The following is a 27,844-nucleotide window of genomic DNA, read 5'->3' on the forward strand; positions in this document are numbered from 1 at the left end:
GGTATTCAAGAAATGGCAACAGCCAGAAGTCTCCATCTTATCCAGCACGTTATGGGTGAGACAAATTGTAGCAGGCACTTTTGCAATTCTCATTAGCATATGATGCTATCTGTTGTAATGTTTGTGTCCACTTTCCTCTCTATGCATTTTAGTATTAGTGTGCAAACGGTAATAGTTTTACATTGAGACAGAGTAATCGCCCAAAGGGGAGACATGGCTGGAGAAGACAACACACACAAGCCTTTTTTGTCCGTATCTCTATGTTGCGCAGTTACTCTGTCGTTATCTACCAACAAGCCCAATTTCCTCATCAGCTACATTTACTAATGATCTGTTATTACAATTTCATTGACATAACATTGAAAGTACAGAGGTACACAGGAAGACAGAGACTTGACGTGATGAAGAGCCGTAGAACAAAGAGCATCGCTGGAGCCAATGTTTCGACAAAGAGATTTCTCTCAAAACGTTGGGTCCAGCGAATTTTCTTGTTCTATCACTATTTACGGTTAAAAGAAAGCAGTATTGCTCTTGCTCAAGTATTATGCATTATAGAATAGAAATTAGCAGAGTGAAAGCCAGAAAAACAAGATGTAGAGAACCACATTGTTATTTTTCACTACCCAGTTTGGCCAGCTTCATTCCGAGCTTGCACTTTGTTGCATTAACGACCACTGGAATTCGTTAACTGAATTAGCTTGGTGATTTACTTATGTTAAGAGATTTTGTACTTGTAATAATGCAGCTTACATAATGCATGTAAAGAAATTTACAATAACATTTTAAGGTGGCAGGCTTGCAGTTGACTAGCAGATCACTTGATGGTATGAGCACAGGTTTCAACCGAGCTTCCATGCACAAATCGGTTGCACATTTTTTTTCATTGTTTGGATTTTCATAAACTTAAAGGGACACTAAAGTGAAAAATGATTTCTTCTGCATCAGTGAATTACCATTCTACAACACCAAAAACACCACTCTTACAACGATAAGACGTTTGGCAAGCCACGAAAAGTGCAGGAACTAAATACGGGTGTAGACGCCTACTTAAGTTCCCGCACCTGGGGGCTGTGATGTCTTGGATTTTGATGGCATCTTCTAGGGCCTACTAATTATATATATCGGTAAAGATTGACTACATTGTGTTCTAAAGGAACCAAATAACAAACATGGGAAGTTTCGGGAACCTTTATTCAGCCAACACAGCCCAAATGCAAAAACATACTTTAGAATCCCTGACGTCACGCTGACGTACCGGCGCTGGGGTTTCGGCACGAAATTCAAATACTGATACTTGGGCCTTCATTTTCTCATCTAATAATCAAACTATTTTTTTGAAATGACTGCCTGCAGGGTTCTCAAACAATGCTTCATTAGTCTAAATTGATTTATTGTTTCACTTTAGTGTCCCTTTAAGTACCGTTTCTTTTTTGGCGGGGTTCTAGTTGTGTAGTAGGACCTAACTGTTTGCCTTTATTTGTATTGGTAGCCATGTTACACAGACAGCTAAATTTTTATTGTAAATCGTGACGTGGTAGAACTAAGAACATTTGTGCAAATTTGTTGCAGGTACACTCTGGCGGCTCCTACCCCTGCGTCCTACCACCACCCTGTCCCGACTACATCCACTAGGGAGTTGGAAGCCTTTGGCGGCTTCTGCCACTGCATCCTGCCACCACCATGTCCCGACCACGTCCACTAGGGAGTTGGCAGCCTTAGGGATGATGCCAAGCAGGCCGACAGCAGACAGAAATATTCAGGTAAATACCTGTATTTAAACGGCGTCTTTTTGAGTGAAGTGGCTTGTAGCCACTCAGCAATGAAAGAAGTAACTTCGAAGCAGTTTAGACTCCCTTCTGTCTGTGCAGGGATGCTCAAGTCTATGCATTTTGTCTTAGCTTCCAAGAGGCTGTGTGTATTAGACAAAACGGGATGCAAATTTTGAAACTACAAGAGACCAATGTAAAATTGTTTTCTTGCGTAACACAAAAACTACTTTAATAAAGCTTTACCAATTTAAAAACAATACAGTGTACTCTCACACATGGTATTTGGCATAAATTTACTAGGGCTGCCTCAATGGTAAGTAGGCCGATAAACGTACACCAAACTGACTTCTTTTCCAAGTTCATCCTCCTCTCTCTGCTCTGCTGCATATTTAATCTTTCTGAAACCAGTTCTTGCACACAGCACAAGTCCTAAACACATGGATTACATAAATTTACTGCTTTTGCTGTAGGTCACTTTTGTGAAAATAAAGTTAATAAGACATTTGGTTCATTTTTAATCGGCCATAATAAAGTGAGCAGTGGCTAATAAGCAGTTAACTTTTTGGTGTAAGGCCTCTCTTCATTGTCGTTAAAAATTTGTCCCTCTTAACGAAGGAACCAATTTTTTTGGCTATGCCATATTATGATGCATATTTGGTGCGTTACAGAAAATGTGACATAGTGTTTACGCCAGTAAAATTTTTTTTTGCTTTAAGTATTGTGTGAACTTGAGATTTGTTCTATATTGAAGGGCCCCCGGTTTTCAAAAAGAAATTCCAATTCCAAGTGGTCATATGCCAGGTTGGAACAGCTGGCAGGGAATAGCCTACTGACACAAATAGGGAGGGTCATGTACACTTGATTTTATGTTAAGATACTATTATTGATCTAGAAAAGACAAAATGAAAGATTTCATCCTACAAGCAGCTTTTCACATTCATTTACACTTTTGCACATTTATATACCTTGAGTCTGGTGACTTGTGTCTGCTTTCATCATCTGCTATGTGCAGATGGTAAACCTCAGATTTGCCCTATGGTGCAGAATATTTTGGTGCTTATATATTTGCATCTGTGTTTTTCAGGTTGCCTTGAAATTTTACCCAAGCCATGCCACATATTCGGGCCAGGCCTCTTGCGAACTACGTATAACCAGGCTCAACGCATCACTGTCGAGTGAGTCCGGAGATCAAGGAAACCTGCTGTGCAACCATCGCGCAACACTTGGTGACCCCTCGACGTGTTCCATCTATCCAAACAGCATCACCAGCTGTTTCTTATCTTATCGATCACTTATCGAACCATGGATGAATGTTGGGGTGGAGTGATTTGAACAGACATTCTATTTGTCTCTTCAAATTCTTTGCAAATATTTCTATTATTATAATTCATATGTTTCTTTAGTACCTAGTTTTTAATAGTTCCTTTCTCGTAGAGTTCTGACCATCAACTCCTGCTGTTATAATGTATACCAGTCTTTATGCCCCCTTTCTCATCCTTCTTTTGTACTTGTGGATGTAATTGATAGGTTCTTAATTCTTGTTGTACAGAAGGTTAAAATGCAAACTTACGGTATTTTTCCTTCCTTTGATAACCTACAGCACTGCAATGTGTTCAAAAAATTTAACATAAGACGGGCTCTGGTGCAGGATAAATTTAAGGGCAATATAGAGTACTTAATTGAAGCACCTGTCATTTTTGAAGAGCTCAAGGATATAAGAGCACAAGAAAGAAAATATTAAACTAGAGAAACTGGTAATAATGTGACTTTTTTTCGCTGCAAAGATACCAGTGGTACTCACATACAAGGTTTTAGACATAAAAGCTATGATACCCTTGGCATTTCTCAGTGCTTATTTGCCACACTGACGAATGTCAAAGGCAGCATAGGTTTCATGCACTCATTGGTTGTATTAAACCTTTTGAGTATTGCATTTCTCAAACACAGGTTTACAGCAGTGCTTTAAATAGCAGATGTATTTCCTAATTTTCAGAATTTGTTAATGCAAGATTAAGGCTACAGATCATGTATAAATAATTTTACGGACTATATGTCCATGGATGCATGCTTCTTCCGATGACGAAGCAGTGCCATGTGGTTGGGGGATGAATGTCTTTATTTCAGATTTAAACATTGACTTCCAGGTCTGGGTTAGTCTCCTACACTGAGTATTCTAGGTCAGAGCCCATTTACTAGAGGAAAGTGAATTAAACTAGGAATTGTAAACACCAAAAGATGTTGTTCGGGACAATAATGTGACAATCAGCAAGGTTCTTTGTGCATTCATTTCCAAATTTGTGAGATTATATTTTGACTGGTTTCACTAACGCGAGAACAAATATTTGTTTGTTCTCACACTAGAGTTGGCTGCCCCCATTGCCACACAATCCCTTTACAGGCTAAAAATTCAGTGTATTAATAGGTTGTTTTTTGGCTTTGCGCACTCAGTGTTAAGGGATCCAAATGATGACATACAACAGAATGCAGAAAAATGACTGAGGAATACAAGCAGGGCGTGGGGCTTTTTAGGCAGATGCGTGCATGTGCTATTTATAAAACTCCCTATGGTATGCCTGAAGGCATTTTCTAACCCTTTTGTGGAAACACTAACACCCACTTATTAAGGGGAAATGCTTCTCGAAACAACTTTTTTTAATTATTTGTACTAGAGGTTTGAATATACTGCTATTCATAGGGAGTTTTATGTAGATTTGAATTGTCATTGGTTTTTGTATAGCTGGTGTTTTTTAGTTATGTCCTACATAGTGGCAAAATATTTTTATGCGCACTTGTTAATATTTCCCAATTATTTTTTCAGGCTACAATTTTTGGTAATAATGGTATTAATTGCAGAAAGGTCTAGTACATGGCATTTAATAAAAAAGGTATTGGTCTGTAGATTTTCTGTCTTCAGCATTTGTTCTGTTCCACAGCTGTTTCTTGGAATCTGAAATGATGTACCCATCTCTTTGTTAGCGATAAACAGGGAAATCTGTCACTATGTTTTGTTTAAAATGGAGCTGATCAACCCAATAGTTTGGCTATTTGCTAATTATAAATTACAACAATAATAGTACAGGACGATAAAAACAGATTGATGCTGAATAAGAGCTGTGCCCAGCTACATCCACGCAGCTGTGCCACACAATGTGCATGTGTTCAGAAGAGCCAAATGCCCCAGAGAGAAAGCAACAGTAACTCATTGTTTGTCATCTTGTACAAGCAGATTATGCGCCAGATGTAATTTATGCTCGGTAAATACATAAATCAGCCATGTGAGGTGTCTCACCTCAGGTTGCAAGTTCGAACTTCTTGTAATCTTGCTTGTTTTTATTTTGTTTCCTTTGTGAGCATGAGTGACTTAGTTGCCTTGGCACATATTGTCAAAACTGTTTCTTCACTGGGAATCGCAAGATTTCAATTACACATAATATTCCCAGTTACTAATATGGTAGACTTCGAGCTTAATTCTCTTATCTTTCATATGTTTATCTACCATATAGTTTTATCATTCATTGAAATATATCCATGCAATGCACAGTGGTAACCCAAATTATAAATATCTGTTCTTGCTTTCCACCCTGCTCTACAACATAATAAAGATACAAAGCCAAACTCTAAGTTTGCAATTGTCCCCCATAACCAGAGTTTCGCTTAGAATTTGAAAAACAAAATTGACATCCTGCTATGGTGTGAGAGTTGCTTTGGGCACCAAGTGAACTGCGTAGCACCTGTGCTAGAGTACACAACAAAGCAGAAAATCGCACCAGATTGGAATGGCAGTGGTAAGTTAAGAACAGATGTTTTATGTCGCGCACCATTAATGTGGCATATCATCTGCTCCTGTTTTATTTTGTGGGAACGCATACATTGGGAAGACAATTTTTGCACCAATCTTACCTCAGCGGGACACCAGAGAAAGGTAGAAATCAAGAAGAGCTATTCACACTTTGTTGCCCACAGTGTATTATCTGGATGTGTTTCACTCTACAAAAGACTACTGTGGTAGATAATCATAAAGACAAAGACAAAAGAATTAAAAGTGGTATGTGTCGGTCATCCTTCCCTGACCTCCAGTGTTTATAGAAACACTTCTTTCTGTATATGTGCCAAGCCGTTGGGAGGCATTACGTAACCCAGTCATGCTTTCCAAGTTAAAAATCGGAATAACGACAATCACAAGAACATCATGTGAGGGATTTGTAAATGTGGCACCTAATGTAACTTATTTACGTATGTGCTGAGGGTAGATTACAGCCAGTGCATAATATGCTCTTATAGGATAACTTGTGATCAGTAAAAAAAGCCTTCCTCACATCTTCCTCTTTGTTTCTTTTGGATCTTGGTGCACCATGTGTATTGTTACAGCTGCATGCATGCAGCTGGGTATAGTTTGTTTATGTGTTCTGCTTCCTCCCTTGTCCTCATTATTCATGTGCTATCTTTGCCGTAACAAAATACAGCTACCTGTGCTACATATTTTGTCAGCGTGTTTGCATTATGTTAAGTTTTGTATTAGTGGTTATTGCAATCTGTGAAATTGTCTGTGTCAGCTATCATGCTTCGTCTTGGAAAAGTATGTTTGTCAACATAAATAAACAATTAGTATAAATGTTGCTGTATTTATTTTTGTAATATTATCTGTTGTGAAGCTTTTATACACTGTTGCATGTTGTATGACAAAATAAAATTGATGCACAACTTTTTAATGCGGTATTTTTCAGATCAATTTTCAACTGACGCTAACGCGCACAAGTTGTGGGGGAAAAGTGCAGACAAGGGTACCATAAGGTAAGACAGCTGTTTTTACTGTTAGATTGGATTATCAATTGCCAACCAGTTGTTTTCAGCAAGCATAGTATAACGCATAGATTATGTAATCTAAGTTCGAATATTGTTTTTATTGCACTCGATTATCTGGGTCTCCTTTGTACATAGTGCAGCCTTTTTTATTTGTTATGTGTAGCTTACTTGCTTAAAATGTTAAGTCGTAAGTTCTAAATAAGAACACGTCTCGAAGAACAGTGAAATAGGTTTAACTGATAAATGTTTTGACATTAGAGACTTAAGCAGTGCGGAATTGAACTTCTACATGAGTTACATAATATTTTGGGGTCTCATTATGGTTCTGAGTTGCATTGCAGTGTCGTGCATATGCACGTGCAGGCTACATATTGGATGTTTAAGACTGTTTTGCATGGTTGGCTATTGATTCCAGTTTAATAGTAACGAGAACTGTCTTGCTTTCATGGTGATTCTGTGCTGACTAATGCATTTGAATTTTCCAGAAGACGACAAAGGGTGATGAAATGTTAACTTTTTGTTGCTAACCTGCCATGTCCTTTTTGGCAAGTTTGCTATGGGTTCTTTCTTATATGTTGTCTTTTTACAGTAGTCATCTTGAGAACTAGCCGTAATCGTGTGTACTTACAGCAAAAGTTGGCGACACATTTTTAAAAGCGGCTCGACACTGCCATCCGAGAGTCAAACGACTTACGTCTATTAGTTATTTTACTCTATCTGCAAGAGTCCTAACAGCGGGAACGCACTAAGGGTAACTTGACACACACTGCTGGAGTCATCAGACTCATCAAGAATAGTTACCCGAATCCTTCAGCAGTGGTCATGTGACCCTTTATCTTGAGTCGTCTGACTCATGCAGAATAGTTAACGGACTCCCTCAGCACTAGTCGTGTAACCCTTTTGAGAGGGTTAGGAGACTACTACAAGAGAGTGTGCATGACTATTGGGTGTGGAGTCACGTAACCACCTTGTATCGACCACAGATAGTCTCGGGACTCTCTTCCGAAAGAGAGTTCGGGTGTCTCCCACTACTCCTTTTTTTCTTAGTGTGAATATATATATATATATATATATATATATATATATATATATATATATATATATATATATAGCAGTTATAAGCAGTTCGATTCATTTACAATACATATGGGCGTAGTTCTATTACTAACCTTTTATCTCGGAGCGGCTTGCCTTCTATAAGTGACAGAAACCGTGCATGTCGTTTAAAATTCTTTTTCCAAATAATAAATGGTCACTACAACATCGACACGTCTCGCATTATCACCTATGCAACAGGTTACGCTACCAGACAGCGACACTCACTAGCTTTAACTCCATTTACAACACGTGTCAACTGCTTCAAGTATTCCTTTTTTCCGAGAACTATAGTAGATTGGAATAAGCTGGCCGATAAAACTGTAACACAGGACTCATTATCACTTTTCGAAACATATCTTTAACGTTTTTCTTTTTTCTTTTTTTGCACTTGCTGACATTGTCAGTGATAGCACTGTTTTACTGTGTGATTGGGAAGTATCGCTGATGTAACCTTAAAGCGCTTGTTTTTGCGCCTGTGTTTTTTTTTTTTTTTCTTTTTTTTGTGCCTGTTTTTTGCGCTTGTGGGAAGCGCTTGTTTAAAGCGCTTGTTTGAAGAATTTTTGAGTACAATTCCCCATTTTTGTATTTATATTCTTTCGTGAACTTACTCGTGTACCACGCTGCTAAGATCTTGTTTAAGATCGCAGTATTTATAAATAAAAATAAAATAATATTGTTAAGATGCGTTATAGTTCGGTTGATTAGACGCTCAGATAGCAGAGCACGTAGCGAGAGGACAGAGCTTCGGCAACACAGACACAAGGCTTTCAACCAAAACGTTGTCGTCGTCTTTCTCGAAGCAGTGCCTGCCGCGCGTTCTTCTCCAGTACAATTGCCTCCCCGGAGAAGAGGAGCCGTCTCGGCGACCTACGGGCAAGATAGCACAGGTGGATCAAAGCACGGCTTGAGCCGCTGAACGTGCACGATTTCGCGCCCTCGGCGGCGCTTATCGGAAGGCGGCTCAAGGGGTTCTACCAAGTAGTTCACAGGAGACGTTTGATGGACGACACGGTAGGGACCTTGGTACTTGGAAAAAAGCTTTGGTGAAAGTCCAGGGCTGGAAGCGGGAACCCAAAGCCAGACTAGTGAGTCAGGGGCATAGGGTGCCAGAGAGGAGGGAATATCCCGAAGGTGCTTCTGTCGCTGCTGATCAGCCGAAGTAAATGTGCGGGCGAGCTTTCGGCACTCTTCCGCGTGTGCAGCAGCTTCGGACAGGGTAGTAGCCTCCGTTGGGTCAGGGCGATACGGAAGGATGGTGTCCATTGTGCAGGAAGGCTCGCGTTCGTAAAGAAGAAAGAACGGGGAAAATCCTGTAGTGGTCTGTGTGGCGGTATTATAAGCGTACGTCACGAAGGGGAGAATTCGGTCCCAATTGGTTTGGTCAGATGCGACGTACATGGCTAACATATCGCCAAGAGTGCGGTTAAAGCGCTCAGTCATGCCATTAGTTTGCGGGTGGTATGCAGTAGTAGTACGGTGAATTACGTTGCATTCCTTGAGCAGGGCTTCTATAACATCAGACAGAAAGACGCGGCCTCTGTCACTCAGCAACTCTCTGGGGGCTCCATGGCGAAGTATGATGTTACGCAGAAGGAACCCGGCAACATCCCGCGCAGATGCGTTGGGCAGAGGCGAAGTTTCCGCGTAACGCGTGAGATGGTCTATCGCCACTATCACCCAGCGGTTGCCATCTGAAGAGTCCGGAAGGGGTCCATAAAGATCAACTCCGACCCGGTCAAAGGCCCGTCCTGGGAAAGGCAAGGGTTGCAGTGGAGCAGCTAAGGCATGAGGGGTATTCTTGCGGCGTTGGCATGCGAGGCAAGAGCGGACATATTGGCTGACGAATCGGTACATCCCGCGCCAGTAATAACGAATTCGCAGGCGCGTGTATGTTTTGAGTATTTGTGCATGTGCGCATTGCGGGTCATCGTGAAACGCTGCACATATGTCCGAACGTAGGTGCCGAGGAACCACGAGTAACCATTTGCGCCCGTCCGAGAGGTAGTTACGGCGGTACAGGAGCCCGTCACGAACAGCGAAGTGGTGTGCTTGGCGACGCAACGCACGTCCAGTAGAAGGCGCTGATGGGTCTGACAGAAAAGCCAGCATAGCAACAATCCATGGATCCTTGTGCTGCTCCGAAAGCATATCCGTGGCGGTGAGGGAGGAATCGCATATTCGTACTTTCTGATAATTGGGCTGGCCTGACACTGGGGAGCGAGACAAGGCATCGGCGTCCGAATGTTTACGGCCTGAGCGGTACAGCACTCGAATATCATACTCTTGGAGGCGAAGCGCCCATCGAGCGAGGCGACCTGAAGGATCTTTCAAGGACGACAGCCAGCCGAGTGCATGGTGGTCCGTGATGACATCGAATGGGCGGCCGTAGAGGTAAGGACGGAACTTATTTATGGCCCAAACGATAGCCAGGCATTCTTTTTCTGTAACGGAATAGTTTGCTTCCGCTTTCGTCAGTGCGCGGCTAGCGAAGGCAACAACGTATTCATCGAAGCTAGTCTTTCTTTGTGCAAGAACAGCGCCAATGCCGACGCCACTGGCATCCGTGTGTATTTCTGTCGGTGCGCTAGGGTCGAAATGTCGAAGTAGGGGGGGTGAGGTTAGAAGACGTCGCAGCGTCGTGAATGCGGCATCGCAAGCTGGCGGCCAAGCCACGAGGTCGTGGTTACCCGCGAGAAGCTGCGTCAAAGGCGCTATTATGGTGGCGAAGTTGCGGATGAAACGACGAAAATAGGAGCATAATCCGATGAAGCTGCGGAGTTCCTTTGTCGTCTTTGGTCTTGAAAATTCGGCAACGGCTTGGAGTTTGGTTGGATCTGGGAGCACACCATCTTTCGAAACAACGTGGCCAAGGATGACTAGCTGCCGGGCGGCGAAGCGACACTTCTTCAAGTTGAGCTGGAGTCCAGCATCGGCAAGGCAAGTGAGCACGCGTTTGAGTCGGAACAGGTGAAAAGAAAAGTCCGGGGAAAAGATGACAATGTCATCGAGATAACAAAGGCATGTCTGCCATTTGAGGCCTCGGAGTATGTTATCCATCATTCTTACAAAAGTTGCAGGCGCATTACAGAGGCCAAAGGGCATCACGGTAAATTCATATAAGCCATCAGGCGTAACAAATGCCGTTTTCGGACGGTCTGCATCAGCCACCGGGACCTGCCAATAACCAGGTCGTAAGTCTAAGGACGAAAAGAATTCAGCGCCTTGGAGGCAGGCCAGTGCGTCGTCGATACGGGGAAGAGGATATACATCTTTCCGGGTTATCTTGTTGAGTCGTCGATAGTCCACACAAAAACGAATTGCCCCATCTTTATTTTTGACCAGCACTACCGGAGAAGCCCAAGGACTGTGTGATGGCTGTATCACGCCGCGTCGGAGCCTGTCTCCTACGTGCTCATCGATGACACGACGCTCCGTCGCGGACACACGGTATGGACGTTGGCGTAGCGGCGCGTGGCTGCCGGTGTCGATGCGATGAACGACAGTGGAGGTACGGCCTAAACATTGTTTCTGCAGGTCGAAAGAAGCTCGAAATCGGTTAAGAAGGTCGACGATCTGCGTGCGCTGACTCGGAGTGAGGTTGGGGTCAATAGACGGAGCAAACTCTCGCTCACATGCAGGCGGAGGCGCAGAAACAGGGAGAGTCATGGCGTCAACGTGAACAGGAGTCGAGTCATCAGGCACATCGTAGGCAGAGCTCGTGTCGAATTCATCAGCAAAACCAAGGCACTCGCCATGATGTAAGCTTGATGGACACGAAAACGGATTCGAAACGTAAAGTGCACTGGAGCCCTGGTGAAAGGGAAGGAGGGCAAAGGGAAGCAAGAAGGGATGACGGCGTACAGCAGGTTGAGATGGCGTGAAAAGAACTGTGGAATCGTAGAAAGCAGCACAGGAAACGGGTACAAGGGCGGAAGAGAAAGGAGGAATATCAGTGGCGGTGGCAACGAACACTCGAGCAGAAGGTGGAGGCGAATCTTCAGAAAGACTGCCGCAGAATGGAGTCAGCGAAAGTTCTGCACGGGCACAATCAATAATAGCGTGATAAGATGAGAGGAAGCCCCATCCTAAGATGATGTCGTGAGAGCAGCGGGGAAGAACAACAAATTCAATGTGGTATAAACTGTCTTGTATGGCGACACGAACGGTACATGTTCCTAAGGGCTCAATAGGATCAGCGCTTGATGTGCGTAGCGAAATGGCAGAAAACGGCATGGCGACTTTTCAGAGCGTACGGCGAAGCTGGTCGGCAATGACGGACACTGCGGCACCCGTGTCAACAAGCGCGTGAACGGCGATACCTTCGGCAAAAACTTCAATGACGTTCGTTGGGAATAAACGAGGGCTTGAGCAGTTCAAAGAGATCGCAGTTCTTGCCTCCGGAACTGCGCCATTTAGTTTTCCTCCGCAGCCGGAGGGCGGCGGACGATGGGGGACAGGGAACGTCGACGGGGAGATGGAGACCGACGAGTGTTGAAGCTTTGGGGAACATGAGATGAAGGAGCGAAGTGCGGAACTGGTGGTGAATAGCGGGACTGAGAGTCAGGAGCATTCCCTTGAAGTCTCGCAGTATCGGGAGGATACCAACCTCGCCGGCGGCAGAACCGTGCCACGTGTCCAGCAAAGCCACACGCGAAGCAGATCGGCCGATTGTCTTGGGTACGCCAGGGATTATCAACAGGGGGTCTAGGTAGCGGAGCATAGTTTGGAGCTGGGCGTAGGGGCTGCGGAGGCGCGCAGAAGCCGCTTCTGGGCACGTAGTTCGCAGCTGCAGAAGGCGAGGCGTAGAAGCCGCTTGTGGGCGTGTAATGCGCAACTTCAGGCGGAGGTCTTGGCCTGGCAACGACGGCAGCGTAAGTGAGCGGGACTGTTGCTGAAGGTGGCTGATTAGCAAGAGGTAGTGCGTCGCTGACTTGTTCATGGATGACGCGTCGCAGTTCCGGGGACAAAGAGGACTCAGACGACTGGGTAGCAGGCAGCAGCGACAGTTGGCGCGCGACTTCTTCGCGAACCAATAGCTTGATTTGGTCGAGGAACGAAGAGTGGGCGGAAGCAGCACTAGAACTGTCGGTTAAAGCCGAAACCGTGTCGTCCGGCGCGACACCACGGCGCGTGGTAAGGCGTTGTTTGCGGAGCTCATCGTAGCTCTGGCACAGTGTAATGACCTCGTCGATCGTTTGAGGATTTTTCGCCAAGAGCATTTGAAAGGCGTCATCTTCTATGCCCTTCATTACATTCTTGATCTTCTCAGAGTCGGGCATGGTGGGATTAATGCGCCGGCAAAGGTCAACTACGTCTTCAATGTAGCTGGTGAAGTTTTCATTCTTTTGCTGAGCGCGACCAGGCAAACGTTGTTCTGCGTGAAGCTTGCGCACAGCAGGGCGACCGAAGACTTCTTTGAAACAATGGGTAAATGCTGTCCAGGTGGAAAGGTTGGATTCATGATTCCTGAACCAGAGATTCGCGACTCCAGAAAGATAGAAGATGACGTTAGTCAATTTAGCTTTGTCATCCCACTTGTTGTGAGCACTCACGCGATCGTATGACGAGAGCCAATCCTCCACGTCATGGTCGTCGTCGCCGCTAAAGACCGGAGGATCGCGTTGGCGGAGAGCACCGGAGCAGACGACAGGCGATGCCATGGGAGGCTCGGGCTGCGCAGCGTCCTGGGGCATAGCAGAAACGGTAGGGAGCGTCCGGCTGCGGAGTTCCAGGTTTGGGAAGGGCCCCGCACGTCCACCAAATGTTAAGATGCGTTATAGTTCGGTTGATTAGACGCTCAGATAGCAGAGCACGTAGCGAGAGGACACAGAGCTTCAGCAACACAGACACAAGGCTTTCAACCAAAACGTTGTCGTCGTCTTTCTCGAAGCAGTGCCTGCCGCGCGTTCTTCTCCAGTACAATATATATATATATATATATATATATATATATATATAAACGAGAAGGAAGGGGGTTAACCGAGGGGCTCGATTTTTATTAGTCATATCATAAGAAGCCAACAAACACTGACACCAAGGACAACATAGGGGAAATTACTTGTGCTTAATAAATTAAATAAAGAAACGATAAGTTAAAGGTAATTAAAGTGGATGAAAAAACAACTTGCCGCAGGTGGGAACCGAACCGAAGAAGCGAAGGTTGTGAGTTCGGTTCCCACCTGCGGCAAGTTGTTTTTTCATCCACTTTAATTACCTTTAACTTATCGTTTCTTTATTTAATTTATTAGGCACAAGTAATTTCCCCCATGTTGTCCTTGGTGTCAGTGTTTCTTGGATTCTTATAATATGACCATATATATATATATATATATATATATATATATATATATATATATATATATATATATATATATATATATATGTATATATATATAACACTTGTATAATTTTTTAAAGAAGTATTCAAGCTATTAAGCTGGGAAGGCTTAGGAGTAAGGATCGACGGCAAATATCTCAGCAACCTTCGATTCGACGATGACATTGTTCTATTCCACAACAATGCAGACGAGTTACAACAAATGATAGAGGACCTTCACAGAGAGAGTGTAAGAGTGGGGTTGAAGATTAATATACAGAAGAACAAAGGTAATGAAGAATAGCTGGTCAAAGGAACAAAAGTTCAGGATCGCCAGTCAGCCTCTAGAGTATGTGAAGGAGTACGTTTAACTAGATGAATTAGTCACAGGGTATACTCTGATCATGGGAAGGATATTGATAGAAGAACAAAAACGGGTTATATTGCATAGGACAGACATTGTTAGCTCTTGACTGGAAGCTTGCCATTATCATTGGAAAGGAAGGTGTACAATCAGTGCATTTTACCAGTGCTGACATATGGGACAGAAACTTGGAGGCTGACAAAGAAGCATGAGAACAAGTTAAGGACCATGCATTGAGCCATGGAACGAAGATTGCTAGGCATAACGTTAAGAGACAGAAAGAGAGCGGTTTGGATCAGCGAGCAAACAGGTATAAACGATATTCTAATTGACATCAAGAGAAAAAATGGAGCTGGGCAGGTCATGTAATGCGCCAGTTAGTTAACCGATGGACAATTGGGGTTACAGAATGGGTACCAAGAGAAGGCAAACGCAGTCGAGGACGGCAAAAGAATAGGTGGAGCGACGAAATTAGGAAATTCTGGAGCGCTAGTTGGAATTGGTTGGCGCAGGACAAGGGTAATTGGAGATTGCAGGGAGAGGCCTTCGTCCTTGCAGTGCCCATAAAACAGGATGCTGATGATGATGATGATGACGATGATGATGGGTATATACTTTTATAGTGAATAATGTGTAAAAAGGAAACGCATATACTCTGGGAAGTCTGGAAAGGAACTCCTGATACTGGGTTCGATGTGTGCCGTACAAGCGCTTCGCTACATGGGTAAATGTGGTTCTACGTGAAAGTCGGTTTCCTCAAGTCTCATAGGCCACAGAAGTTGTGTTCGCGACATATACTTTTCGTTTACTTCACTGGCGCTGAAGAAACCCAACTTCAAGCAGTGTAATGAAGCCGACGTTCTCTAGAGTTAAACAAATTTTTATCGGTGTTCTGAAAACAAAGATATTATTTCGGTCATTTATTACATGCTCATATTCAATCAAGCACTTTGAAAAAAGTGGGCATTTTGGAAACGTTTTTCTTTTTCACAAATACCTCGGAAGGTAAAGGGTTAAAAATATGTGAACTCATAGGAAATTAGTCAATCTACAACACAGCGCATGAGTTGAATATATGACAGCCTTAGGCCCTACTACAACAATATATGTTATGGTTTGCAAACCTACCTACTTACGAAGCTAGACGAAATTCATGCGTCTTTTGTGCAACACAGTAGTCAAGAAGCACAACTAAACGAAGGAAAATGAACTGCTAACCTAAGCAAACTAAGCAAAACCTTCACCAATTCACGAAAAGGTAGCTTCACGCTAAAGTGGCTCAAGGAACAGTATGCTGAGCCAAGATTCTTAGTCGAACAAGGGTGGTGACCATCATGTGCTGTTCCGCAGGGAAATGCATGCAGCAGTACGACAATACCTGTTTTCCTGTTTTTGATAACGCCACATTAACCTGTTATGCCCAATAAATCAATAACCGAAAAAAATTGAAGATATAATTGCCACGCGCAAGGCACTACTCTTAATAAAATGGCCTGCAGCGCTTTGTGAAATGGGTATCAAGTTCACCTTCCGAGGGTGGGCCTAGGTTCTCCTCAGAAAATAGAGCCCTCCCCCCCCCCCCCCCCCCCCGGGCCCCCTCTGACTTTAAGCACTGGCAGTTCTCCTTTAAAGGGATCACGGCATCTACACGTACCGTGTTGTTTGCTTGGCGAAGTGCGTTTAATGGCACTGCAGTACGGTAAAAAGTGCTTTCGCATGCTAAGGCGAAAGCAATTTGTGGTGACTGAAATAAAAACGCGCCATCACCTCAGCAGTTTTAACGTTTCAATGTCGAAGGGCGAAAATTTCCTAGGCTCGGACAAATTTAAATTTTCTCCTAAACAAGGCTTTAAAAAATTCCGTAGAGTTGACAGCATTGTGCCCAACCATAGTTATACATCAAGGAAAATTCGAAAAATATTGTCCACCTTTATTTTTGGCCACCGAAAGGATATCTCTACAAGCCAGTCCAACTAAATATTGAGTTAAAACCTCATTAGCGTAGTAATTATTAGCAACTGGTTTGTTGGGCTACTGACAGGCTGAAAACATCACTCAAGCGTATAAAAACACAACTAATGATGTTAGGCTAAGCTTCTGACGTCTAAAATGGCCATTTAAGGCATGGAATTCGGCGTAGCTGATACGGTACGTTGGCCGTTACACGGTTAAAACAACCAGCACAAATGTCTCCTCCATGGTCCGCCTCCAAGCAGCTTCCGCGCCCCGAGTTACAGAAAGATTAGTAGTGGACCATGAGTAGCCCCTCCTTCCTTCTCTGGCTCAAACGATCCCTAGTCCTAACTGCACTTCACGAAGTTGGCGAGACGCTATGCATTTGAGTTGAATGACACGCATGCGGAAATGTGGAGGCCATAAGTGCTTGCGCTTAGAAACAGGGCCGTAGAGTGGGCCACTACACAACTGTGTGTACAGCTAATGTTCTTGTTCAACCTTATTGCCACTACAGGTGCAAAATTGGACGCTTTATTGTTTAAAGACTGAACACGATAAATGAAACATTGAGGCTCAATAATCTAATACAACGAAGTATATTACATTGCTCTCGAATATCAGCGTCTAACGAATATTGATGCTTATAATGAACGGCGGTTACAACGAAGGTATTTTTTTAGGATACGACATTGTTATCGAGAGGTTTGACTAAGTACTAACCAGTGCATGGCCAGCACTGCTGCCATGCATCAACTTTTATTTGATGTCACACTCACAAGCCTGCTTCGTACGGTGCGAATTGTCTTCAATTCCAGCCGCTGCGGCCGCAGGCACTAGGCGTTACATGGTGTTACTAATCCTGCAAATGACTATAATACTTTCACACAACACTGAATAAGACCGACTTGTCTATGACGCACCTTTTTCAAAATTATTTCATTACTGCCAAAGATACCACAGAATGACGACTCTGGGGGAGGGCCATTTTCACTTGGTGCCTAGAATGCAAGAGATCACAGAATAGAATAATGCACAGTTATAAATTATTGATTCTGGAACTGAATGTGCTTGTTACAAGCTGCATACTGACTGCATTCAGTCATTCAAGAAGGATGATCTCTAATTTTTTTCAAGGTTTTGTCGTTATAGTTTTACTAAAAACGCTGTGTGAACCAGATAAGTAATGTTGGTCTTATAGGTGTTCTATGCTACTTGGCAAACACGAGTGCAAACACTTGCCATTCATGTGCGCGTTTACCCATAATTCGTTAGATTTGATTAGTGGTTTTGGTGCACACGTTATTAACCAAAAAACTGAAGCCCGCAATCAGCAGCAAGACTCTCCTACTTAGTATAAATACCGAAACTAACCCAAGGTTTCGTGTTGCATGTTCCCAAAATGCGCTGTGAATATTTACATTGATATTCCACAAAACTCTGTCCCACATTGTTCCTAGGAAATGCACATATGAAAGTGATACACTGATTAGTTCGAATAATCCGATAGCATTCAACAATTCGGTAATCCAACAGCGTACAGAATTTTATAGAAATGCTTGCCAGGGCTGCGCTCTACTCTGCAAACGGTCGCGAAATGTTACACGTCAGTGATAGTTGTACTGCCCACCTGTGTTTGAACTATGTCAGCATTACCGAGTACGCCCCTTTGCCGAGTAAAAAAACCTGCCGTCACTGGGCTCATGAAATAACAAAATAAGACAGTTCACCACATACGATGTAATAATTTAGCCCATGGTCAACATTGTTGTCGAGTATATGACAAGTAAAATCATTTAGGGTGTCCGAATATTGGATAATTTCGAATAACGAATCGAATATTCACTATTTGCAAATGCGAATATTTTTCGCATCTGTTCGAATATTTGAAAGCGTACACTGCGCCCATATAAACGGAAAATTGGACCGAAAATACGGTAAATTTTAACCTCCGCGGGCACAGTGCAGACATAAACCTGAGAACGCGCGTAGTGGAGCAGGGTAGGTCGCTTATGTCGCCATACTTTACAGGTTGTACAGCGATCATTCGCACTCACTGAAAAGCCCTCTGCATGCGAAGAAACTACCTGTTTCCTTCTAATGCTCCATTTGCGCTTTAATAACAACCGTTCATAACGCATCATATAATGACAGAAACTTGCTAACTTTAACAACACTGGCATGTGAACATGGTCTTCTTTAGTGAGGTGTTGGCACTTTTTCGTATCGGGTTTCCTGTTTCCAGCCTATTTCGTGGGCTGATCCTGAAGATACTGCAGTGTAAAAATGTGACTAAGCTAATGATGATGACGATTACGAACCAATTTATTCTGAGGGTCACGCTGATGATTATTACACTGGCAATGATGCCGGTGATCATAATTGATGAAAAAAAGTCAGATGGCGATTCACCCTTTACATGGCACCGATCAAAGGTTGTCGCTCCACCATGGCTCTCATCATAAATTATGAACACATTATCTTTAAACACCTAACAGTTTTTCCTGAGCTTCATGGTTTTCTCGACCCCAGGCAGCATGGACTTCGTAAATGGCTTTAAACCACTACTCAGCTTTTAGAAACCATTCAGGATTTCGCAACGATTCTTGATGAGCAAGGGCAAATTGATATTATTTTTCAAGATTTAGAAAAAGCATTTGGCCGGGTATCACACACTAAATTCAAGATAAAATTGAAACCTATACTTAAAAAATGAGTCGCTTCTATCTTGGATTCAAGCATGCCTTACTTCGAGATGGCAAACTGTAAACATGGACGGAACATATTCACGTTCAGGGCCTGTACTATTGCTTGCTGACGATTGCGTTTTATATCAAGAAATCCGTAGTCCTGCTGACCAATCGCTGTTAAGTGCCTCACTGTCTACAATGCAGTCATGGTGCAGCACATGGCAAATGAAAGTAAATGCGCAAAAAACTGTAGCAATGACCGTGACGCGGAAACGACACCCTTAAACAATCAGTATTCGATCGATAGGCAAATTTTAGACGGCGTGACAAGCTATAAATATTCGGACGTAGTTAGCAGCTCGGACTTGAAGTGGAATGAGCACTTGGCATACATAGAAAAGAAAGCCATGCAGAAAGTTGGTTACTTCAGGGGTTGCTTCACCCCGTGAGATAAAGCTACTAGCTTACAAAACTTTCGTCCACCCGATTCTTGAGTATGGGTCCGTCGTCTGGGATCAACATAGCGATATTAACATAAGAAAGGTGGAAAAAATTAAGAGAAAGGCGATAAGATTTCTATTGAATTCCTTTTAGCCGATATGCATCACCAAGTGCTATGCTCGAAACAGCAGAACTAGTTACCCTACGAAAACGGAGATGTAAAGAACGATTAAAGTACATGTATCTGCTCTATCATGGAAAATTAGGCATCGACAAAGACATGTCTACCGAGCCTCTCGCTCTTCGATCAACTCGGTATATCCGCGCTAAGCGGCTTAAAGAGTACTACTGCAAAACAGAAGCGTTTAGAAATTCATATTTTCCCTGAACCTTTACGGTATCGAATGTACTTCTTGCTGCGGTGGTTGCTTGCGACACCAATAAATCATTCTTAAAACTGCTTAAAGAAATTGTATAAATGAGCGGGGTACATCAGTGCCCTCCTTTCCTTTTTTCATACCTTTGTTTCTTTTTTTTCGGCCTGTCCTTCCACGTAACTGAACGCACGTGCTTTGTGATGCGTGTGCCACTGCTACACATTTTTATACACGCTACTACGTTATGTTTGATAGGATATATGTTCTGAAGTTGTTTGCCACGCTTTGTATACATATATTCTTTTTTTGTTTTTCTGTCTCTTAAGTGTTCGTCAACTTAGCGCCAAGAGCACTTTACACTTTCTTCTTCTGGAATCGTTTTACATTGTTAGGTCTAAATGCTACGTTGTCGAAAATGACACGCTGTTAACATTTTCAAATTCAGTGCTATTTCATTTTGCTCACGCTTCACACCTTGTACTCAATTATTGTTCCTCATGTATGTAACCCCTTCTGCTTAAGGCCTCTAATCGGAGGCTGGCAGTAATCTTTTAATAAATAAATAAATAAATAAATAAATAAATAATACGGTTAATACAGCAAATTTTCACCCACGCCTGACCTAGGAAGACAGCGGCTTTCATGAACTTTAACTAGAGGCTGAAACGCATTCAAGCATTTTTACAGTCTTGCCACGTACATTCAACAAATTTAACTCACTTATCGCAGAACTTGTAGCTAGTGATAGTAATGAGAATTTTCGCGATGCAGTAACTCATATTGTAAAGAAATAAGAATTCGTACAAACTGGCGTTAACTGCTTTCTATGCTGCTTATGTTATGATGCGTCACGATGCAGCGCTTAACTTCGAGCAAGATTGGGTAACGTGCGCACTACCACAATTAATGCGTGCAGCGTAACATCATTTTTCCGTGTTGTTTCTTCCGTAGTCCCCTCCCATCTCCATGCTGAAGTGCAAGAAGATAAATTAACCGAATAGACATAGCTCACCCCTGTCACGATTATCTCAACAATGAGGCTACCTAAGTGAGCGTGAACAAGAGTATTTCTACAACAAGGTGGCTCTTTAAAATACCGGAAGAAATGACGAAATGATCAATAGATACGATTTCATTTTGCGGAAATGAGTCTGGTTGCTAAAATATGCGCACTGACGCCAAGTATTGCACATAAAATGAGTTGTACACTGCTAACCTCTGCGTCAACCGTGTCAGTATTATCCACGATGTCGTCGTTCTCAACGGGAAGTGTGCCTTCACATGGTTCCTAGAATGCAGAAAAGACAATCCACCAGTAATTACAAGACTTATACCAGCAAAAACATAGTTTGTCTACTGTCACCAAGCATAAACAGCAACTACCTCATGAGACGTGCAACCACTGTACAGACCCTGAATGATAGGCCCGGTCCGATCATAAAACAAAAACAAAAAAGACAATCTAGCAGTTATTTGGTATCTCGTAACAACCAATCTTGCTTATTCTATAATATAGTGGTGCCAAGTAAATATGTATGGTCGCAGCATACGTTGATAACTGTTATACATATGCATAAGCGACGCGCTATGAACAGATAACCTCTGGCGCAATCCTTGATTATCTGCATAGCCCACATTGTCACAACAATCAGTGGAAACGGTACCCTGACTGGGTTACTAATATGCGAAAAAATTGACAATCACTTTAGGATATGCCAAAGAGTGTGAAGGAGAAAGCCTGCGCACTCAAGAGGCATCTGCTAAATTACTTGACAGTCTCATTGGAAGGCGTTGTTAAAAGAGAAAAGAAGCCACCACGAACGGCAATACTTATTCCAGCAAAAGCAATGTTTGCTTACTGTCACCAAAGATAAACACAGGTAATTACCTCATCAGATGTGGTACGCCTGAACGACAGCTGCAAGGGAGGACTGCGTTCATCCTGCGATGCAAAAGACGATCCATCATTTATCGTGTTTTATCGCAACAACCAATCTTGTGTACGGTGTTCCGGGTGAAAAGAGACCATACAGACGCTGGTACCGGGTGCCCGGAAATTATATTTTGACAGGGCCCGCTCGACGAGGCGGGAGCGGGACCAAACACCACTGGCCCTCGTTTTCATAACTGCCGATTCCATTGCTCGTGCACCGTCAGCGTACTGGGAGCGTCGTCATCGTCTTTTGTGATCGGATCCCTGTGGCACATAGTAGTGCGCCACAGGGCCCCCCTTGTAGCGAGGAAGCCGTGAGCTGAATGGATGGCGAAGAGCAGATGGGGATAGTGCGAAACGCACGCGGCCAGTAGGACTGGCCTGGTCGGGAATGAATGTGGTAGCAGAAGTAGCTGAAGCGTCAGAGTCCAAACAAGCAGGCTTCAAACGGCCGACAGAAACCGTGTCTTCCCAGCCATTGATGAACAATAAAAAAGTTTTTAGGTGCACGCTTGAGTACTTTGAACGGACCACGATACGGGGGCCGTAAGGGAGCACGCACAGCATCGTGGCACACAAGGACGTGCGGGCAGCTCTGCGGGCAGTTAGGCCAGGATTGACGTATACCCGGCGGGAAGAACGTCGTTGTCGGGGAGGAATGACCGTACGCATAGCGCTGCGTTGATGGTAGGCATGGTCGGAACCGCCAGTGGGTACGATGGGCGAGTTGCCGAAGAATTCGCCAGGGACTCGATGAGTTGTGCCAAACGTAAGCTCGGCGGCGCTGGAGGCAGATTCACTGCGAAAAGCGGTGCGCATGCCAAGCATAACAAAAGGAAGGTGGTCGATGCATGGTAAAGGAAAAGTCAAATCCATGAGTGAAGCCTTCAGCTGGCGGTGAAAAAGTTCGATGATCCCATTGGATATCGGGTGAAAATAGCTAGTCTTGATATTGGCACCGACATCCGCGTCGCTGCTGATAGCCAACGGCGAGCAACGAGCGACCACTCCGCCCCCCCCCCCCCCCCTTCCCCAATGTCATTGACGCAGAGGAGCCGAGAGAGATTGGTGAACAATGTTGAGGCGAATTGACGGCCCCGCTTAGTCCTAATGGTGGAATAGTGGCTCATCAAGAGTATGATGAGTGCTCGAGCTATCGATTTGGCCGTTATGTCCAGGAGGGGCATCGCTTCAGGCCACCTGGTGAACCTGTCAATGCAGGTTAACAGGTAGCGATGTATCCCGCAGGGAAGAAGGGCGCTAACGATATCGATGTGCAGATGGCTGAAGCGAGCGTCCGGGGATGGAAATGTGCCAAGAGGTGTCACAGTATAACGATGCACTTTAGAATGTTTGCAGTTGAAGCATGCGTGTGACCAGCGACGGACGTCTGCGCTGATACTGAGCCACACATAACGAGAAGTGACGAGTCGCAGTGTCGTGCGAATGACAGGATGAGCCAATGAATGGAGGGCATCAAAGACGGGCCGTTTATATGGGCGAGGGCCGTAAGGACGAGGACGTCCGATTGACGTATCATAAACGAGAAAAGTAACAGTGAGGAAGCAAGATATCTTTAAACAGCAGAGAGGTGCCGCTCGTATGAAGCAGCTGGAGCTCGGCGTCGACACTCTGGGTGGTAGCCACGGTCGTGAAGTGGATGACCGGTCAGCCGTGGTCCGTTGCATGGATGGCGGTGAGAGAAAGTGTGTCGGCAACGGCATTGGATTTTCCACTGACGTCACGAATGTCGCTGGTGTATTCAGAAATGTAGGCGAGCAGTCTGATTTCGCAGGGAGCGTAGGAGGTGCTGCTGGACACTAGGGCACGTCAATGGTTTATGGCCAGTGAAAAATGAAATGTGAAAAACGCTTCACATCAAAATATATGGCAAGCAGCTCTCGGCCAAACGTGCTGTAGCGGCGCTCAGGGGGCGCAAGCTTCTTGTAAAAGAAGGCGATGGGCTGCCAAGCACCAGCAACGAACTGCTGCAAGACTGCGTTGACAGCGGTGTCGAATGCGTCAACTATGACAGAGGTTGAGGCGTCGCATGTGGGTGGACGAGGAGCGTCGCGCTGGTGGCAACGGCTTCTTTGATGCCTCTAAACACACGGTCGAGTGTAGCGAGGCGGCAGTGTAGCAGTGTAGCGGCGGTGTAGTGTAGCGAGTGTTCCAGGCCACGGGAGGATTCTGTGTCTTGAGGTCCGAGGGAAGGTCGTGGAGAGGCTGCGGTATATTGGCGCAGCGAGGAATGAAGCGGCGGTAATCGCTTGCGAGGCCAAGAAATTCGGGCAGTTGCATGGTGGTGGACGCTGAAGAAACTCACGGATGGCTGTGACGCGGGTCGAGAGTGGACGAAAGCTATGTGCGTTGGTGCGATGGCCAAGAAAATCCAACTCCGTAACACCGAACTCGGTCTTCGGACCGTTAACAAAAAGATCAAGCTTGCCCAGTCTTGAACACTTGACGTAGATGAAGCTTGTGAGCTTCGGCGGTGGTGCTGTAGACGAGGATGTCAAGATAGGCAATGGCGCACGTCAAGCCACGTAATACCTGGTAAACAAAACGCTGAAAGGTGTGGGCCGCATTACGAAGACCAAAAGGCATGTGCAGGTATTCGAACAGGCCGAAGGGTCTTATAATGACGGCCTTCGGAGCATCTGAGGGCTCTACAGGAACATGGTTTTAGGCTTTCACCAAGTCGACCTTGCTAAAAATGGTGCAGCCGTACAGTGCTGACGTAAAATGCTGAAAGCGAGGTATTGCACCAGTCCGGGGCAGTGAGAGCACGGCAATCGCCGCAGGGGCGCCAGTCACCGGTCTTCTTAGGCACCATATGGAGTGGCGAGGCCCAAAGACTGGAGGAGGGACGCATGAAGACAAGGTCAAGAATGTGCTCAAACTCCTCTTTGCGGACAGCTAGATGATCCGGCGCGAAAAGACGAGCCCGAGCAAACATGGTAGAGCCAGTTGTGACGATATCATGTGTCACGCTGTGAGCGACCGAGGACTGAAAGGAGAGGGGTTGGAAGACGGTCCGGGAACTTGGCAAGGACGACTGACCAAGGGTCTGGAACGGCCACGTGCGCCTGGACAAGCTGGAGTGGTGAAGTGCGACAGGAAGCGCCTTGGACGGTTAAGTTCGTCTCGGCGTCCAAGGCGCGGCTGCACCGCACGTCGACGACGAGCTTGTAGGGCAAAAGAAAGTCGCCTCCGATGATGGTTTGGCGCACGGTCGCGATGACAAAGTTCCAGCGATACGTACGGCTGAGGCCGATGTCAAGAGTCACCGATTTTTGGGCGTAGGTCCGCATGGTCGATGCTTTGACCGCGGTGAGAGGAGGTGAGTCGGACGGATGGCGGCGCTCAGCCAACGTAGGAGGAAGGACGAATATTTCGGCGCCAGTGTCGACGAGATAGCGGCCTTTGGTGACACGGTCGGTGACGTGGAAAAGACGACTGGACGTGGGGCAGGGAACAGCGGTCGCTGTCCGTGTTCGGCCCAACTGTTTTCAGCATAGGAGGAGGGCTGGCGGCACTGGTTTGCGCGAGAGCCGCAGCGACAGTGGTACCAGAAAACCGTAATGGGAGGAGGAGAACGGTGTTCAGAGTGACCGGGGCTGGGGCGGCGAGGTCGTGACGAAGAACGCGGTTATCGTGTTCGGATGGCAGCGACCTCAGCTGTCAATTGCGCTACTTGCCTTGTGAGCTCCTCGTTAGCTTTGAGGAGATGCTCATAGCTGTCGTCAGCGGTTTCGCCATGGGACGGAGAGTCAGGAGAGCGATGGGCTGTGGCAACGGAGAGAAAACCGACATCCATAATCTTGTCGGCCAACTGCGCCATATATTTCAGTGTCGAGGATGAAGGCATGGTCAGGATCATGTGCACCTGTGGTGGAAGGCGCTGCAGAAAAAGTTCCCGGAGAAGTGCGCTGTCGGTTGGAGGAGCCAGCTCTCCAGCCAGGATTTGCATGCGACGCAATAAGTCGGTAGGTTCGCGGTCGCCGAGCTCCTCCAATGTAAGAAGTTGCTGCAATCAATGCTGCTCCGTTTCTTTCGTGCGCTGGGTGAATGTCGCCTTAAGGTGGTCATAGCGGCATCCGACGGGTGGGCAGCGTAGAAGATCGCGAAAAATTGCAGCAGTATGAGGTGGAAGCGCTCTAACGACGTGATCGAACATAGTCAACTACGAACTGAGGCGGTTGCGACGGAACAAGGATTCGATGGTAATGAATCAAAGTTCCGAGTCCAACGACCAGAACTCCGGGAGCTTGAGAGCGGAGACCTCGGGATCGCTGGGCGGTAGCGCTGACGGCAGTACTTGATTGGGATAATCCGAGGCCATGACTTACTTGATAGAAGGCTAACAGCAAAGACAGCAGGTCTCGAACTCTTTGCGGCAGAAGGTCCAGCGATACGGCGGAGTCACCAATTTGTAGGTGAAGAAAAACCCCACAGAAAAACCGCTGGTGCCTGGTGTCCACAAATTATATTTTAACAGAGCCGACTCATACAGGTGGGAGCGGGATCAATCGCCACTGACCTTCGTTTTCGTAACCGCTGATTCCACTGCTCGTGCAACGTCAGCGTGCTGGGCATGTCGTCATCATCTTTTGTGATCGGATCACAGTGGCACGTAGCAGTGCACTACAGTGTATTATACTGCTACAATGTAAAAAAGTGCGGTTGCTACATTCGTTGATAAAAAGTATATAACTGACATTAACACACTATAATCAGCTCACCTCTGTCTTAAGAATGTCAACATCACCCACGATGACATCGCGGTCAGCGAGAATAGTGTCTTTGCTTGGTTCCTAACATGAAAAAGAAACAATCCGCCGGGAATGGCATTACTTACTAGAAAAAATGTAGTTTGTTTACTTTAGCTTACACATCTAAGTATCTTATGAAAATGGCTGCTATAGAACATGGGCTGAAAGGGAGGACTGCTTTGAAAAAATGTAGAAAATATTCCACCAGGAAGGGTCTTATCTCCCAGCAACAACCCTTTTTCCTATGCTGAAATATGGTTTTGACAAGTAAAAGCCAAGTAAAGACAACACAAACAGATGATCTCGTCAAGGACACTCGAATTAAGGTTTGATGAAGGCCACGAAACAGCACAGAGTTGTTATCTTACATTACAGAAAGAAATGTGGTTTCCACATTTGTTCAGAAATGTTATACATAAGTGACGTATGCTAAAAACGCCTCCCCTCTACCTTCATCACGTCAGCATTATCCACAGTGCTACAGTACTTAGCAAGAAGAGTGTCTTCACTGGGTTATTAAATTGCAAGAAAGCCAATCCCCCGGAAAAGGCGCGGTTTGCCCATGGTGACAATACATCGCCAAACATTGACACAGCTAATTATCTCATCCCAGGTTCTGATACAGAACAACATACAGAACGATACCTAAATGGGGAAACATGCTCGACACGTGGTGTTGTCTCGTGCTAGCAACCACTCTTGGCCATGCGTTACTATAACGCTTCCAAGTACATATCGAGTAACGGCAGCACGCAGAAGTGTTTTAAGCGAGGCAAGTTGGTTTAGCACTCAACACAGCGAACGGCGCGGACGACGGGACAATCGAAATGGACAGCCCCATGTCTACACTCTCCCACAAAATATTGCGGAGCACACGAGTGCGCGGCGATCCCCTTCTAGCGGCCCACCTCTGGTGTCGAGACCAACACCTGCGCGCATGCGCGTCCCTCCGAGACTGCAAGCGTGCTTGTTTCCGCGCTTCCTCCTTGCGCGCCGGCATACGCGCCGGCGCTATTCTAACGTAGCCGCGAGGTGCCCTTCTTGCGATTGGCGCTGTGGCGCCTTCAACGAGCAAAGTTATGCGAAGCGTCAGCCTGCGCGCACCACTGCGGCAGCTTTTAGTCTAGTCACGAGCACGTACGCGTAGGGCCCGGTGGCCAACGCAACAAGCAATTTTTTTTTTTCGGCGCTGCGCCTTCTCGAGGACGATCTTCATTGTTTCTTTCTTTTTACGAACGGGGCGTCCCCCGCACAAGAGGGTGGCAGAAAACGCGCTCTATAGAAGGAGATAGGCAAGTCGAAAATGAACTCTTGATTTCAGTTGT

General features: G+C 45.3%; 1 protein-coding gene across 1 annotated transcript in view; it reads right to left on the reverse strand.

The window, feature by feature from the left end:
* Positions 1-9,343: 9,343 nt before the first annotated feature.
* LOC129385923 (uncharacterized) overlaps positions 9,344-27,844 on the reverse strand; it is a 59,995-nt gene continuing 41,494 nt past the window's right edge. The window contains exons 11-15 of the mRNA XM_072289443.1: positions 26,490-26,561; positions 21,700-21,753; positions 21,028-21,099; positions 17,227-17,304; positions 9,344-9,418 (exon numbers count right to left, since the gene is read on the reverse strand). Coding sequence (XP_072145544.1) covers positions 9,344-9,418; positions 17,227-17,304; positions 21,028-21,099; positions 21,700-21,753; positions 26,490-26,561 — 351 coding nt within the window. The remainder of the gene's footprint in view (positions 9,419-17,226; positions 17,305-21,027; positions 21,100-21,699; positions 21,754-26,489; positions 26,562-27,844) is intronic.

This window comes from Dermacentor andersoni, chromosome 7 (genome assembly GCF_023375885.2).
Source record: "Dermacentor andersoni chromosome 7, qqDerAnde1_hic_scaffold, whole genome shotgun sequence".
NCBI lineage: Eukaryota > Metazoa > Arthropoda > Arachnida > Ixodida > Ixodidae > Dermacentor > Dermacentor andersoni.